The following is a 15,761-nucleotide window of genomic DNA, read 5'->3' on the forward strand; positions in this document are numbered from 1 at the left end:
ATGATCAATATATACATTATAAAAAGATAATCTTCATTGTAAATGTTTAATTTTAGTATTGCAAGAAATTTGAAGTCGTTCGATCGGAAAGACCCAATCGCCGTGAAGCTTTGACTATTTGAACATGCCGTTCGCGAAAATCGCGGAACCAGAGAAAAGGTTAGCTTAGTTAAAGAGTTCCTAGATCATCGGTTCTCAACATATTTGATCCTTTTCTCGAAAATATTTAGATTTCCGCAGACATTTCACATGGTGCACACGACCAGATTGATAGTCTATATATACGTGTATGTATAACAAATAATTGTGTCTCCTAACACAGCGATAATGTACCGAGTTGAGCGGAATTTGACATGAGCATTGAGGGGCGCGATTAATCGTGATCTCATACTTTCAAGTATTTAAATATCGTCAGTTAATTTTCAATAGTATCATTGGCGATTTTGTACGTCAAATATTATCTTGTTAATGAAAGCCACGCCTAGGGTAATACAAGAATGTATTACATAAACATAGTTTGAAGAAACTTATATTAATTGTATTACTTCTACTTAGATGTGCTTAATAGAAATTATAATAAATCACTCGTTCGTGCACAGAATATTCATTTCTGACAGTATTTTCGAACTCTTGCCGGTTCTGTGATAAGGCTAGCTTTAATATTATACTTGAATGCATCCTGTCTTATGATATTGTGTTTGTTAATTTTGACATATAGTCATGCATGAGTAGACCCATTAATTCTGTGTTATTCTTAGAAAATTCTTAAAATGGGATAACATAGATAATATTCAAAATATAATATACTCTGCATTAAAACAAATCTATACGACTGAATGTACACATAACAATGGTTTGAGAGCACCATGGAATGCGAAATGTCGATTGAGATAAAATGTTCTTGACACCCATAGTACTATCGCATTTTGGAGACTTTAATCGATCATCTAAGTAATGCATTGATTTTCTTCTATTATCAACAGATTTATATATAGTACACTCTGATATAAGAAGTATTCATGCCTTTTTGTCTGGAATATTATAAGACCAGCAACATGGAGGACTATACTGTATTATCGGATGTGTCCGTTGTAGATGTTTATGATATTGCTTCAGAAATAGGGAAAGAATGTGAGAAATTAATAGACTCGTTCGGAGTACAATCTGTGACTAATTTGATGCCAAAGGTGATACATGCATTGGAACTATTAGAAAACCTTGCTACCAAAAATGAATGCGAGAATACAATAGTTCAAGAATTACGTGCAAAGATATCACAATTGGAAAGCGATAAAATTGGCAAAGCTGAAGATAGGCAGAGATTTGAAAAAGTATTTCCTTTATTCAAAAATTTCTTATTACTATTCTTAACTTTCTTCATTGATAATTATGTAATTACTATCCAGGAATTAGAACAAATCGAAGAACATTGGAGACAAGAATCTCGTGACCTAGTGGGAATGGTTACACGATTACAAGAAGAAAATAGACGATTAGCAGAAGCACTCCATGAATCGCGTAGTGACAGTCAGTACAGCAGTAAACAAAGTACTAACAATCTACCTTTTATTTACTAACACAATGTTAAAACTATTATCCCAGACAGGATAAGATATTTCAAATTAGCATTTTCGTATAAGATTCGTTTAAAAATAATTATTCATTGTATTATACTTTTCTAAATGCAAGTAACAAGATAAAACTATAGATTAAACTGTAATGGTAATTTCTAATATCTTATCTTGTACTTCTGTAGCGTATATGCGTGTATTATTAATTACACAAATATATTTTCAGCTTTTACTGCTAGTCAGGAAGTCGATGTAGCAGTGTTACAACATTTAAGATCCATGATAGATAAGCAAAGAGATCAAATTCGTACGAGAGACAAAGAGATGGTGCAGAAGAATTTGGAAATAGAAAATGTAAATTGGTACTTACGTTCGTATGTAATTTGATACAAGTAGCAGTAGAATACCGTCTTGTTGGAAGTAGTTTAGGATGTGCTGTACTTTAATTTTTTTTTATTTGTTTTTTCACATCACATAATGTACGTTTCATCCTAACGTGTCTTCACCCTTTTTCTTTTGCAGTTAACAGCACAGGTTGAGAAACTTGGAGTTGTTGGCCGAGAATTAAAACGGAAACAACGTCAAGCACAGATGCAAGCTCGTGGATTAGTGGAAGAAAGGGCAGACTTTTTGGCTCAGTTACAAGACCAAAATCGTGAATTGATAAATCTACGAGCACGTCTTGGTTTGGCGAGAAAGGAAAACGAGGATTTAACTAAACTGCAAGGATGCCCAGATCTAACGAATAAAGCAGTTTATGATCTCGATGATCCCGACAGACCGAGATTTACCACTGCAGAATTGAAAGAAATTTTGCACGAGCGAAATGAACTGAAAGCTAGGGTCTCGGACTTAGAAGATGAATTAGAACTTTATCGACCAAAATCTGACACGTACGTGATTCTTTTCAAATTGCGACTTCCTATTAAAATCGCCTTGTAACTTGTTTCTTCTACAGGACTGAAGAAGATAAAGACGCTCCGGTCCAAGGGCCGCTTCCTTACGAACCGGATGACGCACCTTGGAAGAAAACATCGGAATCTGGGATTCGTAAATTGTAAGTATCTTCAAATATTATAATCATAATTACAATAAATACTATATCGTATAATCTATTTTCCAGTTTCCGGAAAATATTCTCAGAGTCTAGCAGTAGCTTTTTAGTTGGTAGCAGTCCACGTAGAAGTCTTTCTAGTTTATCAAAGATGGCTCTTTCTGGGAATACTACGTGCGATGAGCCTGTATAATGGCTTCTTTATTTTGACAGTAATTAAATAACTTGAAGCGTTTCACGAGAATTGGTTGAACGTATGGTTCTTGGATTAGTATACAACATTGTATGTGATTTCCTGATAATAACTACGCATTTATAATGTTTTTTTTAACATTTAAAATTAGATAACATTAGGTATTTTAATTCATTGACGCAAATGTAGGCATTTATACAAAAAACGCTAATGCATGCATTACTATGTTATTTTTTACTGTACACCGTGAAATGAAATATTCGTAAATGTTCTCTTTTACGTTCCCGACTTATTTCGTGCATTTAGAACAGCCTTAACTTAATTCTATTACTAGTTTTATCCGCTCTGTACATGTTGATGAAAGTACATACATTAATGTTTCTTCTCCTCAATAATTTTCGAATTTTATGTACGGTCGTTTCGTACCAAATATAAAGGATACCAAAAATCAGGATACAAGTAGAAAGTAGTTAATGCTACGTAAAGAAGTATGTTGACGACATAGAATGTAATTTTTGTACCTAAATTTACAAACTGATCTTGGATATTTGTCAAATATACATGCACTTGAGTAACGTCTGACTAAATAGCGGTTAAATTAGCAAGAACTTATTTTATCATTCTTTTAGTCGTGTCGCAATTTCCGATAACAATGTATCAGATTAAATATACAAAGGAAAATTGATCGAGTAACGTAGTATTTTTACTTTTGAATTCCAGTAAAATTTTTTAAAAACACTATACATATTTAACACAGAAAGAAAGATTGTAGATAAAGTCGCGTAACTCCGTTCTATATAATTAAAATTTTATCAATTCTTATTTGAATTTATAAATTCCATTCATTTATAAATTCCAAATATACCATTTACTGAAATGTTAAAATTTCAAAATATACTAATAATGGCAATATGTTGAAGCAAGCTTTATGTAATAAATCAAGTCCTGATTAAACACGATTTTAAATATTTTCAAAATTACATTTTATTTTAAGTGCATGTGCTGAGAAACTTATATGCAAATTAAAATTAGCATTAAAACGTGTTGACTTGTTCTTTAATTATATGGCTCGTAAAGAAAAACATAGCCATGGTATTCAGATAATTTGTAAATAAAAATCAGAAATCGCGCATTTAAAAGTATTAAGGATAATATACTTTGGGAAAAAAGATCTTAATATATGCTGATATAATAAATGACAACAGTAGCGTTATTACTGTAAGAAATATTTAATGAAACACACATGGCATATGATATACATAGTAGTCGTTTTTTTTTTAAATTACTTTATCAATTGAAATTATAAAAGGAATCAAAACAGGCTTTCAATCATCGATAGTTTTCTTACGCGATTGAAAAAGGACACAGATTTATAAACATTACATAAACAATATTATAGATGTAATTAAAAGATGCATACATTAATGTAACATAATCGTACAGTGATATTAATTATTAATTTAATGTTAAATTTCACCAATTTAATATAGAGTTTGTAAAGTTTTGTAAAAGTTTTACACCTTTTAAATATCCTAACATTCTACACACACACAAAAAAATTATTTTAAAAATAGTGAACACACATATGGCTACTTACGTAAATTGAAATTTTATAGGATATGTAAAATAATATTAAAACTTTAATATTCTAAAAGATCATACCGTAACTTAAGTTACATGTACACTGGCAACACATATCTGTAACTTAAGTTATAATTAAAAATTAGTATTATGCGTTCCTTTTGTAATGAAACAATTTCTTTCAACTGTAATCTGTTGAAGTATCATCATAATTCTGATCCTACTAAAATGTGCCTATTATATAAACCTATTCGTCTTCAATAGTCTATGTTAACGTATTCTCAAAAAAAAAGGAAAAAAATCAGAAAAAGATGAATAAAATATGTCGGTGAAATATAATCTGTTACGCATTTTCAAGGAAAATTAAATATGTTTGTGGTATTGAAGAACAATTAGATTTAGAATTTTCCAGAGCATATAATTCCACGGTAGTTACTAATGTTTAGAAATGAAACGAGAATCAAACCAAATACAAATTCTGTATCGTATATATAGGAGAAAAATTAACAAATTATATTAGTCATACTATTGACTATCGTTAAAAGTGCAACAAAACACTTAACAATAATGGCTGGCTGGTATTACACATATCTAGTTATGTAGGAAGAAATTTGTACATGTACCATATAACGTAATGTTTAAACAAATTTCGACGATTTCGTTTACACACAACTATATAATACGTACACGATATGTGAAACTAAACCCGAGTTGTCTGCAATTTACAGTATACAAATAATGAGCGTTAATGTTTGTATTTTCTACACGAGTAAAATAACAGTTAAAGCAAACAAAATTGTTTAAATTACCTTTGATATATAAACAGTATAATATCTATGACTACGTAATGATCAGTAGAACAAAGACAACGTAGAAATAGGACTCACACTGTTTGTGTTACTAATTTTATTTTAACATTATCGAATATTAGCAACTATTCAAGTATTGTATGAAATCTAGGTTTAAAAAAAAAGAAACAATGTAGAAATGAATTATGTGAAGTGCCAAAGAAAATGACAGGTACAGTTAATAAAGTAATGTATATAATCGTGGAAGCAATTGAAATGATTTATTTGTAATTTGATCATTTATTTATATTAATTTTAGTAGTAATTTCAATAGAATAAGTGTAATAATTTTGAATACATTGTCACCGTTGTTAATATGCGAGTTTTGATGCCTTATTACATACAGAACTGAAGCATAGTTTATTGTAATCAGTTCTTTGAAAATAAATGGTCATGTTCTCAACACCACTGTCTTTTTAATGCTCACATATATTTATATATCTAAAATAATCTTAAACGCTTAATTTAAACAGAAATATACGTATTAGCCTCCTCATATAAAAGTAATTCTAATTTTAAGAAAGTATATCTACATCTATAATAGTATAACAAGTAAATCTAATTTAAAAATCTATAATGGTGCAACAAGAATACGGCAGATGAGGTAGTACTCTGTGATATATCGATTGTGTTGACAACTGGAGTTCAGTTCTAAATTTCATTTATTCTCAACCAGCTTCCCATTGCACCATTCACATCATATTGTAAACAATGAATTTGTACAGTGTGTGTAAAAAATGAAAATATTAAAGAGTGTACACAATATGATAATCAGCACCATTTCAATTGAATCATGTTTTTAAAATGTAATGTTCGACATATGAAATACTTTGTGCATGAGAGACAGAAAATAGTAAAGAAATTCGAAGTACTTTTGTCATTTAAAAATCTTATGAAATAAAGTACGATTTGTAGGATTCTCATGATTGACTAGGATGCTATAAATCTACATTGTTCAAGTTAGCTGCGGACCCTGTTGGCAAATCTGGTGGCACAAACTTACCAATAGGTTGTATTGCCTGTCGTTGTTCGGCTAATTTGCGCATTTCTTGTCTAAGTTTACTTAAAATAGCATGATTTGGTTGATTCACCGCGGCTTTACCTTGCAGCAACGTTATCTCTTGTTCCAGTTGTTTCTTCTCTTTGAAAGACTTTACACTACGTGATCCATAGAGCCTCAATAAAGAACCCCAAGACTGTATATGAGGATGCATAAGTTGCAGGATCGCTTGTGCTGCTCGTTGTTTACCATCTTTTTTATTACGACATACCTGAACACAATGATTAGCAATTGAAGTACAGTCTATTAATTGGAAATTTTCACAAGATCATAATGAAATTTCCATTGATTTAGATGAATATTTAATTACTTACAACAGTGGCTTCGTGTTTTCCTACTCGCATTGTAAATTCATTGCGTTGATGCTTTAAAGTATTTACAGAATAATTAATATGCATATCTCCCAGGCCATAATTTCGTTGTAAGCATGTAATTAATATAGCATGTGGAGATGGCTCAGTGGTTTTGGCACAAAATTCTGCGACTCGTGGATCGGTTATCGAGATTTCATCGAAGAACGACAGGTCCGCGTCAGAATTTGTTCTGGATGCCTTGATCATACGGCTGTTGTTACCAGTGGCTGCATCACCTCCATTATCGCCGGAGATTTTATCTCTCATTTGAGGAATTAGGATTTCTAGGGTTTTACGAGCAGCATTAGCCTTTGCTTGTTTTTTGCTGCTACCAAAACCGCTTCCATATTCCATGTCATTAATGCAAACAACAGCGGAGTACGGTGTTGCAGCATTTTCTGAAACGAAATTTTCTTCGAACATTTGCCTCGACACAGATACAACTCGAAGCGTAATTCATTCTATAGAAATCGTTCTTCCTTTGACATACCTAATTCCTTAAATTTATAAGTTGGTTGTTTTTTAAGTGCATGTTGCACGTATTCATGAAGTATACAAACATAACTTTTCCCCGAAGGATTCATTATCCAGTGTTTTGGTGGCCTTTGTCCACCATTGTCATCTCCCGTAACGCCACTACTATTTCCTGTCAAGTTAGTGCTACTAACTGGAAATGTTATTAACTTCGTTCCGTCGGGTAAAGTTGGTCGTTCCAATTGTTTACGATGTTTTTTATTTTTCGTAAATTTTCTTCTTGCCGACCATGACCTGCAATGATAATAATGAAAAACCCTGGCTAAACTACGATGTAATTGGCTGCGAGTTAAGGATATCGTTGGAAACACACTTACTGAAATCTCATTACTTTGATAGCTTTAAAACGAAAAAGTGATTGACAATAAATTCTTAATTGTTCGCTGTCTAAAGAATGCGCTGCCCGATTTTCTTGAATTGTTTCGATTTTTGCGCTAGGTAAACTACAGGCTTCCGTATGCGGATCACGTTCCTTTTCTTTCTGCCTCTCTTCCTCTTCTTCCTGAAGAGCTCTTTTGTATTGAAGGCAAGGTATAGCACTCACAGGTACTTCGTGTTTCCTGACACTACCAGGTCCAAGAAAATATGGTTTGGCAAGAGTACAAACTCTACTTTGTTTATGAAGGTACAAAGGCATCCCGCTGTTGTGTGTTACTTGCACCCAACCCTCAGGAAGCACATCAAAATGATTGTGGCCAATTTCTATAAATAATATAACGCCACTGCGATTTAATGTTTTGGTTTTCCTTTTCAAACCAGACGATGTTGTAATAATAAAGATCATATTTACATACAACTTGCGTAAAAAACAAATAAGAGTATCTTACATACTTACCATCCAAGACAAGTTTCTCTTTTTCTTCGTATGGCACACTATCTTTCTTGTCTTTTCTTTTGCCTTTAAATTCCTCTGGTAAACCTAATAGTAGCATATAATACTCAACTAATAAATGTTCTCTGCTGCTGTACAATCTATGTAAGAAGTGGAAAAAAAAAGAACAAATAATCTCTTCTTTTTTAAAAATTTGTTTAACTCTTCTTCCACCCACATACTCTGTAGCATCATATATTGTACTTTCAATGTGTTTTCTAGAACTTTTACCCCGTAAGCTTATAACACGAAAATGTGAAATATATATATATATTACTATAACAGAACTTCTTATCTCATAAAAAATTACCTTCTTCTAACATAGCTTCAATTTCTTCATCAGGTACATCAGAATCCATACTTTCGTTCGTATCAGAGTCCGTATCTGAACAGTTCTGATCCGGATGACGTTCTAGATCATCCAAAACGTCGAAGTGTCTTAAATCGTCCGTAGCCGCCATGCTGTCTGTGTTAGATTCCATGACATAATCTTCCATGGTGGTACTGTTACACGCATTCGTATCATAAGCGGATACAGTGTCTTCTTCCAACGTTTGACTGCACTGACTCGTATCCGACATTCTGTTGTGAATATCGATAGTGGCTTCCATTATAGTCTTCATTACCGAGATGCTTTTGTTCGTGAAAACGATGTCTTGGTGATTTCCTAAATCCATCTCGCTTCGAGAATTTACGCACAATTGCGACGCTTCTTCAAGAAGTTCTTCTTTATCCATGTCCATTGTTGTATAACGAGGTATCTGCTAAAATACTGTAAGGTCTGATATCCAACGATACATAAGCGCAATATTACAACAGATGTCTAACTTCTCTTAACAGATAAAGTATGCATTCATCAACAGTTGACAAGTGTTCGAATATGGCTTAAGAAATAGATATTTTGATATAAAGCGTGGACTCCGTATATAACTCATAGATTAAATAATATCACACGCGTTGTATGGCCACACCACTTTCACCAATGAGGCCAAAGTCCAATCGATTTGAAACCACTATGAAAATGGCAACGAAAATTGGACATTTGCATTAGTGTTAGCAGTTTGCGGCCTATTATATATCCATGAGTACATATCACGTAACTGACATATTATAACGTTTGAATATTGTAGACGGTTAGCCAACATAATTTCCTGTATAACTTACACGGCTAGCTGAACAGGAACAACATTGAGAAATTGAACCTGTTAACTAGCTTCAACTACGCTTTGTGCTAAGAAAGATAATATAGATTGTGTTTAATTTAAGCTTTTTAATACCTTAACGAAACTAATTATTTAAAATAAATATTAATAGATAATCGAGCAAGTTTCATACGTATCTGAAGTGCGTATCAAGAGAAGAACTTTCACTATTAGTGTGTAGACTGCAAATTTTCTGCATTTTTAAACAGAATAAACTACCAGCCACAACAATGGAAACTTTGGAAATTTGTTTACGCAAATGTTGATTCGCATAACGAGCAATAATCTAATTACAACATCTACACACAATTTTGATATTAAACAACATCAACGTGTACGCGTATCGCACATATAAATGACGATTGTATAGTTAAGTATAATAAAATGATCTTTGTAACGTCTTCTAATTAACACAAATCGATATTATCATCAATATCATACATTTCCAAAACAGTACCTTTATTAATTGTATATCACAATATGTAATGTAATCTCAGTAAACTACAAACTCTATAATAGTTCTCCAACAATACAATTTTCCAAAGCTAGGTTAGGTATTATCTATAAACGAGTCATTTCGATCAGCCGATGTTATAATTTCAATAGAAGTTATGTAAATCGTTTGTATCACTTTTATCTTGAACACATAAGCACAAACACTATTTAATTAATTTAAACCAACATTGTAGATTTAATGAAATGTGAACCCCATTCCAGTCAACAGCAATATCATCCATCCCCATGCGTTTCGCACAAGTTAGAGGGGAAACTCGTAGAAATTACCGTTACGTGTTCTACACTAGTCAGTACCTAGATCCGTTAGCGAGGGTTAATATAGAAATTTTCTTTGCTATGATTGGTTAACGACTTATCGATGAGATAGAGCGGCGCTCAAGTTAAAATAAAATAAAACGAAAACAGTGAATGAGCAAGAGAGCAAGGAAAAAGAACAACAACGGCTGGGCTCTCAATTTGACTTTGACATAATTAATGTCTTTAGGCAAATTTGTAGAGATTTAGCGCCCCTAGCGGAGAAAAACTGAAGCTTCTTCCAGTGTGCGCACAGCGCCATTCGTTGCAGTGGCAAAATATATAAACTATTCGCCGTGAAGGTGTTAAAGTACATTGTTACAAATTCTTTAAATTCGAAATGTCATAACTCGGTTCAACAGAATCGTACAACAATGAAAATTAGCGTATTTTAAAGAACAAAGTCTCCTCTTTAATTTGTAATAATCTTTTCTGAATTTGTCTGATCGAGACTTCTCTAGCGAGCTTCGCTATTTCTCCGATAGAGAGCGCCACAGACTCAGTCTGCGGGATTTCAAAAAATAATTATTTAAGACAAAATGACAAAACCATAAATAACAAAACCAAGCATATATTAACAACAATATATTATACGGAAACAATTTACAACATTGCAAAATGTGGTCAATCGTGCTATGATGTTTGGTTAAATGTTATTTAAAGTAATTACATTATGCAGCGTTTTTGATTACTTTTTTCACATTCTCCCAATGCAGGAGACTCTTAAACAATTTCATGGCTTGGCTTATTTATTTGTGACTTAATTTTGCCATAATTAATCTTTTTAAGTGATCCTCTGATCAAGACACGTAGCGCCTCCAGTGGGAAAATGCTCAAACTCTTAGCCAAATTTGAGCTTCTCTATATTTTCGATAGAGAGCTCAATCGATAACAGAGATTCATCCAACCAACGAGTAAGTTAACTGATAATAAGAGCATATACCGAACAGAAATAATTTATTTACTAATTTAATAATTTCATATCAAATATTTAATTAAACTATTAGCATTGAGTGAAAATATTTAAGTCATATAGTACATTCATGTAAAATCTTCGTGGGTCTTCCAAGGCAGCGCCATCTATATGAGAATATTGAAATCTAGCAACTGTCATTCGTACTTACGATGTATAACACACCGTGCTTGTGATTGTGGCATAAAACTCCACATGGTCATTGGTCTATTTCTACAGCACGTCCGTGGTAGCGTCACCAGTACTGGGTGTTGTCTCTGGGCTTAATTAATGTTTAGTTTAATAAAGTGTTAAAAATGTTGACCGGATTTCGAAGACAGCTGATAGCCTTTAGTTTCATTTGGTTGCATGTTCATGGTAAGCAATATAACGTTTAGTATTGTTTTAATACTTCACGAATAATACTGTTTTATACATTGTTCACAATTGTTCACAGGTCAGAATCTGAATAACACTGTTACATGGTGTACAATATCAGAAGCTGAACAAGACAAATGCAATGCATTTTCAAGAGCAATCGACCGTGAGATAGCATTCTTCGAACAAAATTACATATCGCTGCAATGTAAGCAAGCGTCGAGCAAAGAGGAGTGTGTGGCGATGCTGGACCATGAGAAAGCTCAGATAACCACTTTGGATCCTGGAGAGATTTTTATAGCAGGACGATATCATAGTTTAATACCAATTATGCAAGAGATATACGAGAGTGGATTGAACTATCAATACGCGGTCGCTGTGATTAAGAAAGGATCTTTACAGGATGTACAGAGTTTACAAGACTTGAGAGGCAAAAAAGCCTGCTTTGCCGGTCTTGGGATGCTTGCTGGTTGGGTTATACCCATTCATGTTGTAAATACAATCTATTTCCTCTGTACCTTTTTATATTTTTCCAATAGTAATACTTACAGCAGTAATTACATATAATTTTTATTCATTAGCTTATGAAACAAGGTGGACTAGAAATTATCGATTGCAATAATCATGTCAAATCTGCAATCACATACTTCGGACCTAGTTGTGCAGTTAACTCATTGATAGACAAATATAATCCATTGGGTAAGGTCATGCATACCTTATTGTACATCGCGAGCAATTTGCATAGGTATTATCTAAAATTCCAGGTGATAATTCCGATCAATTATGCAAGCTGTGCATTGGCAAGATACCCGGGGAAAGGTGCACCAGCGCGGACCCTTATGCAGGATATGAGGGAGCATTTAGATGTCTGGTAGAAGCTGGAGAAATTGCTTTCTTAGTAAATTCGACCGTGGATGAAATGATATCAACATCTTTCGATTTCCGTATGTTTTCTACTCTGCGATCCGAGCGTCGCGAAAGTATGAAATAATGATCTCCGACTCGTTTTCCAGTCAATGTGAAGAAGGAACAGTTCGAGTTGCTTTGCACGGACGGCAGTCGAAAAAGTATCGACGAATTCAAGCACTGTAATTGGGGAACTGTACCGTCGCGCGCTGTAGTTATATCCTCTGCCACGAAACTCGAGATGCGTCGAATGTACCAGCGGTTTCTGGAGAGAGCAGTTCGAATATTGAACAAGGACCGCGTGCAGAACTCTACCGATATCTACGACAATCGTTTCGAGAACAGGCCGGGCTACAATAACAGATTCGACGAGAATAACTATAACAGAAGCAGCTACGGCAACCCTAACGAATACAACACGGACAATTACGAAAATCGGAACGGCTACGACAGAAGTTACAATGGCAATGGATGGGACAAAACGGAATCAACGAATATACAACCGATAGAGACGTTTAACTTGTTCGAGTCGGCGCCGAAATACGGATTGCATCACAACTTGATGTTTTCGGTAATTATCGTGTTCACGATTTTAAAAAGTATCGCCTCGATCCCCGGTGAGATTTCGCAAATTTTAGGACTCTGCCCGAGACTTTGTTCAATTGCCAGAAAAGGATCAAACTTATAGCGGGTATTTGGGTAGATCGTTGGACCCCATACTGGAAGTTCGTCGCTGCCCCGTGAATAAAATGACGTTGTGCGTTACATCCGATCCGGAAATGGAGAAGTGTGTGAAAATGAAGGTGAATATGATTTTAGGAAAATAGCTCTATCTGTGTTGTCAACGTCAATTTATTTTATTCCAGATAGCGTTAAAGGCTCAATTGCTGAAGCCTGAGTTGAATTGTCACAAGGGCCATAGTCAAATTCATTGCATGCAGGCGATTCAAAGCGGGTGCGTAATCCGAATGCAGAGATCTCTCTTTCTCCTACTCATCGTTTGATTTAATATATTCGTGTTTAGGAACGCGGACGTATCAGTGCTGGACACCAGCGACGTGTACACCGCTGGACTACGCTTTGATTTAATCCCGTTTATCTCCGAAGTCTACAATCTGCCGACGCCCGAGTACTACGTAGTTGCGGTAGCGAAGGAAGAGGATGACAACACGGATTTGACCTACTTAAAGAACAAATACACCTGTCACACCGGGATAAATACAGCTGCAGGCTGGGTGTATCCTCTCGCGTATCTCATTTCGAATACCTGGATCAGAGGCTACGGTTGCGACTCCGTGCGTGCCGCTGCCGAATATTTCAGCAAATCTTGCGTACCAGGTGCTCTCAGTACCGAATACAACACAGGTAATATACCCGGAAATGAATTTTAAACGGATTGTTCGCAAGTACCGTATATCTCGACACGAATTCGGTCTCTGATCTCGTTGTACTAATATCGTAGGAGTGCCTTACGACAACATGTGCGATCTGTGCCACGGAGCGAGCTTCCGGTACTGTCGCCGAGATGCTTCGGAGGACTACTTTGGCTACACCGGTGCCTTCAGATGTCTGGTAGAAGGTGGCGGCGACGTGGCCTTTGTGAAACACACGACGGTCGCCGAGAACACCGACGGGAAACGGAAGGAGACGTGGGCGCGCAATACCTTCCTCAAGGATTTCGAGCTGCTTTGCCCCGACGGTAGACGACGACCCACGACCGATTACATGGACTGCAATCTTGGCAAAGTTTCGTCGAACGCTATAGTCACCCGCGGAGGATATTACGGATACAACGAGACACAGATAAACGCTTACATAAATTTGTTCATTTACGCGCAGCAGTTCTACGGTAGGAAGGAGCAGGACGAGTTCAGCTTCAGCATGTTCTTCAGCGAGCCTCCTTACAGCGACCTGATCTTCCAAGACGCCACGCAACAGTTGGTGGTCGTCCCACCCGAGAAACGAGAGTTCAGCGCCTATCTGGGCAACGACTTCATGCGAGCTAGAAGAATCGTCGATTGCAACGCCGGTGCATCCGCTATAGAGCAATCGATAGTGGCCACGATGGCTATGATTCTATTCACTTACGTGTTCAGTAGATAAAATTTGCATTAGTCTCTCTCTTGATAGAACGTGTCTCCGTTCTACGTGTACAATAGAATCGTATGAAGATTAATTTTTTAAGAAGGTATGTTACATAAAAAGGCAGCAGTATACCGCTACGTTTCTAGGTTGCAGCTTCATGTTCAGCCCGTGAAACGAGTTCGCGAGTTGATCGTAGTTTCTCTATTTTATATACAAATGCCTTGTTAGTTGACTGAACGCGTTCAGTATCGTTTTAGAACGTGAATGCAACATATTTGTTATCGACCGGGGGATTCCAGAATCGAAACCGATCCGTCCATATTTCGAGATCTTAACGTTATTGTAAGATTTTAACGTATTATAATAGGTTTAACGTGTATCTTATGCCGTCCACTGACATTTTTGTACATTTCGATTTAAATAAATTTATATCTTCGTATGTTTCGCTATTTTTTTTTGTACAGTTTTACGGCACTTCATTGGACGATGATCACAGAATCAGATCTTCCCAGACGACGTCAGTTCCTTGATCCTTTTATACACTGTCAGTAAAAAGTGATCATCGTTGGGCGAAACTATTATTATTATCGACGAGAAGAATATGCGAACCTAAGGAAAACAATCTCCGTTGCAACTTTTTCGATAGGGTGATCGTCGTGGGCTTCTTTCCGCCGGTCTTTAACGTTTTAAGAGATTTCTTTCTGTTCGTCGTGGACAACTGTCGGTTGCGTTCATTTTGCGTGGCTCGAGGTACCTTAAAAATAATCGATTAATTTAATATATTGATGTACTGATATGCTATATTTTCAAGGTGTTGAAAGCTATATCGCGTACACTGGGAGAATGCTTCTGCTGGCTCTGCAACTTTGGCTGCGCTAGAACATCGATGCGTCTCAGCTTCTTCGACACGCGACGCACCCTCTTGCGACGCTCCTAAATCACATCCCACCACCGTTACGAACTATCCCGTTGAAAATTAATGGCAAATTACCTTTCGCGGCTTCTTGCAATCCGTTTTCAACGTCGGATTGTTCATTATTATCACGGAGTTCGTGCCGTTCGCTTTCCTAGGGGCGCACCAATATTTTCTCGCGGCGCTGAAATCTTTGAGATCGTTTCTAGGATTCGTCGGACTCATCGGTGATTCGTGCACGTTTAACGCTTGTTACTCACATTCTCCTTCGAGCGTTTCGATTTGTTTAAAAAGTATATAACTTGGAATTTTTCAGTGATGTTGCTTCGGTCGGATCATCGTCTCTGGTCGCCGGTTTCGATAAAATAATTGAAGCCGGCGTACGTCATGGTGATGCACCGAGCCACGCTTCACGGTGATCCCACCCATCGCTTCTTTGTCACGCAACAC

The 15,761-nt window shown here is 35.7% G+C and overlaps 4 protein-coding genes across 9 annotated transcripts; 2 read left to right on the plus strand and 2 right to left on the minus strand.

The window, feature by feature from the left end:
• The first annotated feature begins 13 nt into the window (after positions 1 to 13).
• Positions 14 to 5,650, plus strand: Rilpl (Rab interacting lysosomal protein like). 3 transcript variants are annotated; one of them, XM_078182557.1, is made up of 7 exons: positions 14 to 287; positions 984 to 1,331; positions 1,407 to 1,527; positions 1,798 to 1,925; positions 2,094 to 2,464; positions 2,530 to 2,628; positions 2,695 to 5,650. In XM_078182557.1, exons 2-7 carry the CDS (start codon positions 1,020 to 1,022, stop codon positions 2,816 to 2,818), a joined length of 1,155 nt encoding a protein of 384 aa, XP_078038683.1. In that variant the 5' UTR covers positions 14 to 287; positions 984 to 1,019; the 3' UTR covers positions 2,819 to 5,650. The 3 variants fall into 3 exon arrangements, with proteins under 3 accessions (XP_078038683.1, XP_078038682.1, XP_078038681.1); XM_078182556.1 differs by having other exon boundaries at positions 14 to 159; positions 1,407 to 1,548; XM_078182555.1 differs by having other exon boundaries at positions 15 to 287; positions 1,407 to 1,548.
• Positions 5,643 to 10,007, minus strand: Pasha (microprocessor complex subunit partner of drosha). Of its 4 annotated transcripts, none has more exons than XM_078182550.1 (7): positions 9,725 to 10,007; positions 8,376 to 8,826; positions 8,030 to 8,113; positions 7,512 to 7,896; positions 7,151 to 7,428; positions 6,622 to 7,058; positions 5,643 to 6,518 (listed from the first exon to the last, which is right to left on the minus strand). In XM_078182550.1, exons 2-7 carry the CDS (start codon positions 8,806 to 8,808, stop codon positions 6,186 to 6,188), a joined length of 1,950 nt encoding a protein of 649 aa, XP_078038676.1. In that variant the 5' UTR covers positions 8,809 to 8,826; positions 9,725 to 10,007; the 3' UTR covers positions 5,643 to 6,185. The 4 variants fall into 4 exon arrangements, with proteins under 4 accessions (XP_078038676.1, XP_078038678.1, XP_078038677.1 ...); XM_078182552.1 differs by having other exon boundaries at positions 8,376 to 8,829; XM_078182551.1 differs by having other exon boundaries at positions 8,376 to 8,846.
• Positions 10,008 to 11,265: 1,258 nt separating this feature from the next.
• Positions 11,266 to 14,796, plus strand: Tsf2 (transferrin 2). The gene is made up of 9 exons (XM_078183327.1): positions 11,266 to 11,407; positions 11,487 to 11,899; positions 11,989 to 12,106; positions 12,172 to 12,351; positions 12,421 to 12,884; positions 12,952 to 13,116; positions 13,180 to 13,268; positions 13,338 to 13,678; positions 13,776 to 14,796. Exons 1-9 carry the CDS (start codon positions 11,347 to 11,349, stop codon positions 14,414 to 14,416), a joined length of 2,472 nt encoding a protein of 823 aa, XP_078039453.1. The 5' UTR covers positions 11,266 to 11,346; the 3' UTR covers positions 14,417 to 14,796.
• Positions 14,797 to 14,809: 13 nt separating this feature from the next.
• LOC144471366 (uncharacterized) lies at positions 14,810 to 15,310 on the minus strand (the record flags this gene model as incomplete). The annotated part of the gene is made up of 3 exons (XM_078183328.1): positions 14,810 to 14,940; positions 15,008 to 15,152; positions 15,233 to 15,310. Coding segments are annotated over 3 exons (267 nt in total), but the record flags the coding sequence as incomplete, so codon positions are not given.
• Positions 15,311 to 15,761: the final 451 nt, after the last annotated feature.

Source organism: Augochlora pura, chromosome 6 (assembly GCF_028453695.1).
Source record: "Augochlora pura isolate Apur16 chromosome 6, APUR_v2.2.1, whole genome shotgun sequence".
Classification (NCBI taxonomy): domain Eukaryota; kingdom Metazoa; phylum Arthropoda; class Insecta; order Hymenoptera; family Halictidae; genus Augochlora; species Augochlora pura.

Excerpts from the sequence above, each read along its gene's own strand:
- Rilpl (XM_078182556.1), top strand. The coding sequence starts at position 1,020 with ATGCCTTTTTGTCTGGAATATTATAAGACCAGCAACATGGAGGACTAT. Across the intron at positions 1,549-1,797 it reads TCAGTACAGCAGTAAACAAA|CTTTTACTGCTAGTCAGGAA; the intron begins GTACTAACAATC and ends ATATATTTTCAG. Across the intron at positions 2,465-2,529 it reads TATCGACCAAAATCTGACAC|GACTGAAGAAGATAAAGACG; the intron begins GTACGTGATTCT and ends TTTCTTCTACAG.
- Pasha (XM_078182550.1), bottom strand. The coding sequence starts at position 8,808 with ATGGACATGGATAAAGAAGAACTTCTTGAAGAAGCGTCGCAATTGTGC. Across the intron at positions 7,897-8,029 it reads AGAGAAACTTGTCTTGGATG|AAATTGGCCACAATCATTTT; the intron begins GTAAGTATGTAA and ends TATTATTTATAG. Across the intron at positions 6,519-6,621 it reads GAAAACACGAAGCCACTGTT|GTATGTCGTAATAAAAAAGA; the intron begins GTAAGTAATTAA and ends CATTGTGTTCAG.
- Tsf2 (XM_078183327.1), top strand. The coding sequence starts at position 11,347 with ATGTTGACCGGATTTCGAAGACAGCTGATAGCCTTTAGTTTCATTTGG. Across the intron at positions 12,885-12,951 it reads ATCACAACTTGATGTTTTCG|GACTCTGCCCGAGACTTTGT; the intron begins GTAATTATCGTG and ends CGCAAATTTTAG. Across the intron at positions 13,117-13,179 it reads AGAAGTGTGTGAAAATGAAG|ATAGCGTTAAAGGCTCAATT; the intron begins GTGAATATGATT and ends ATTTTATTCCAG.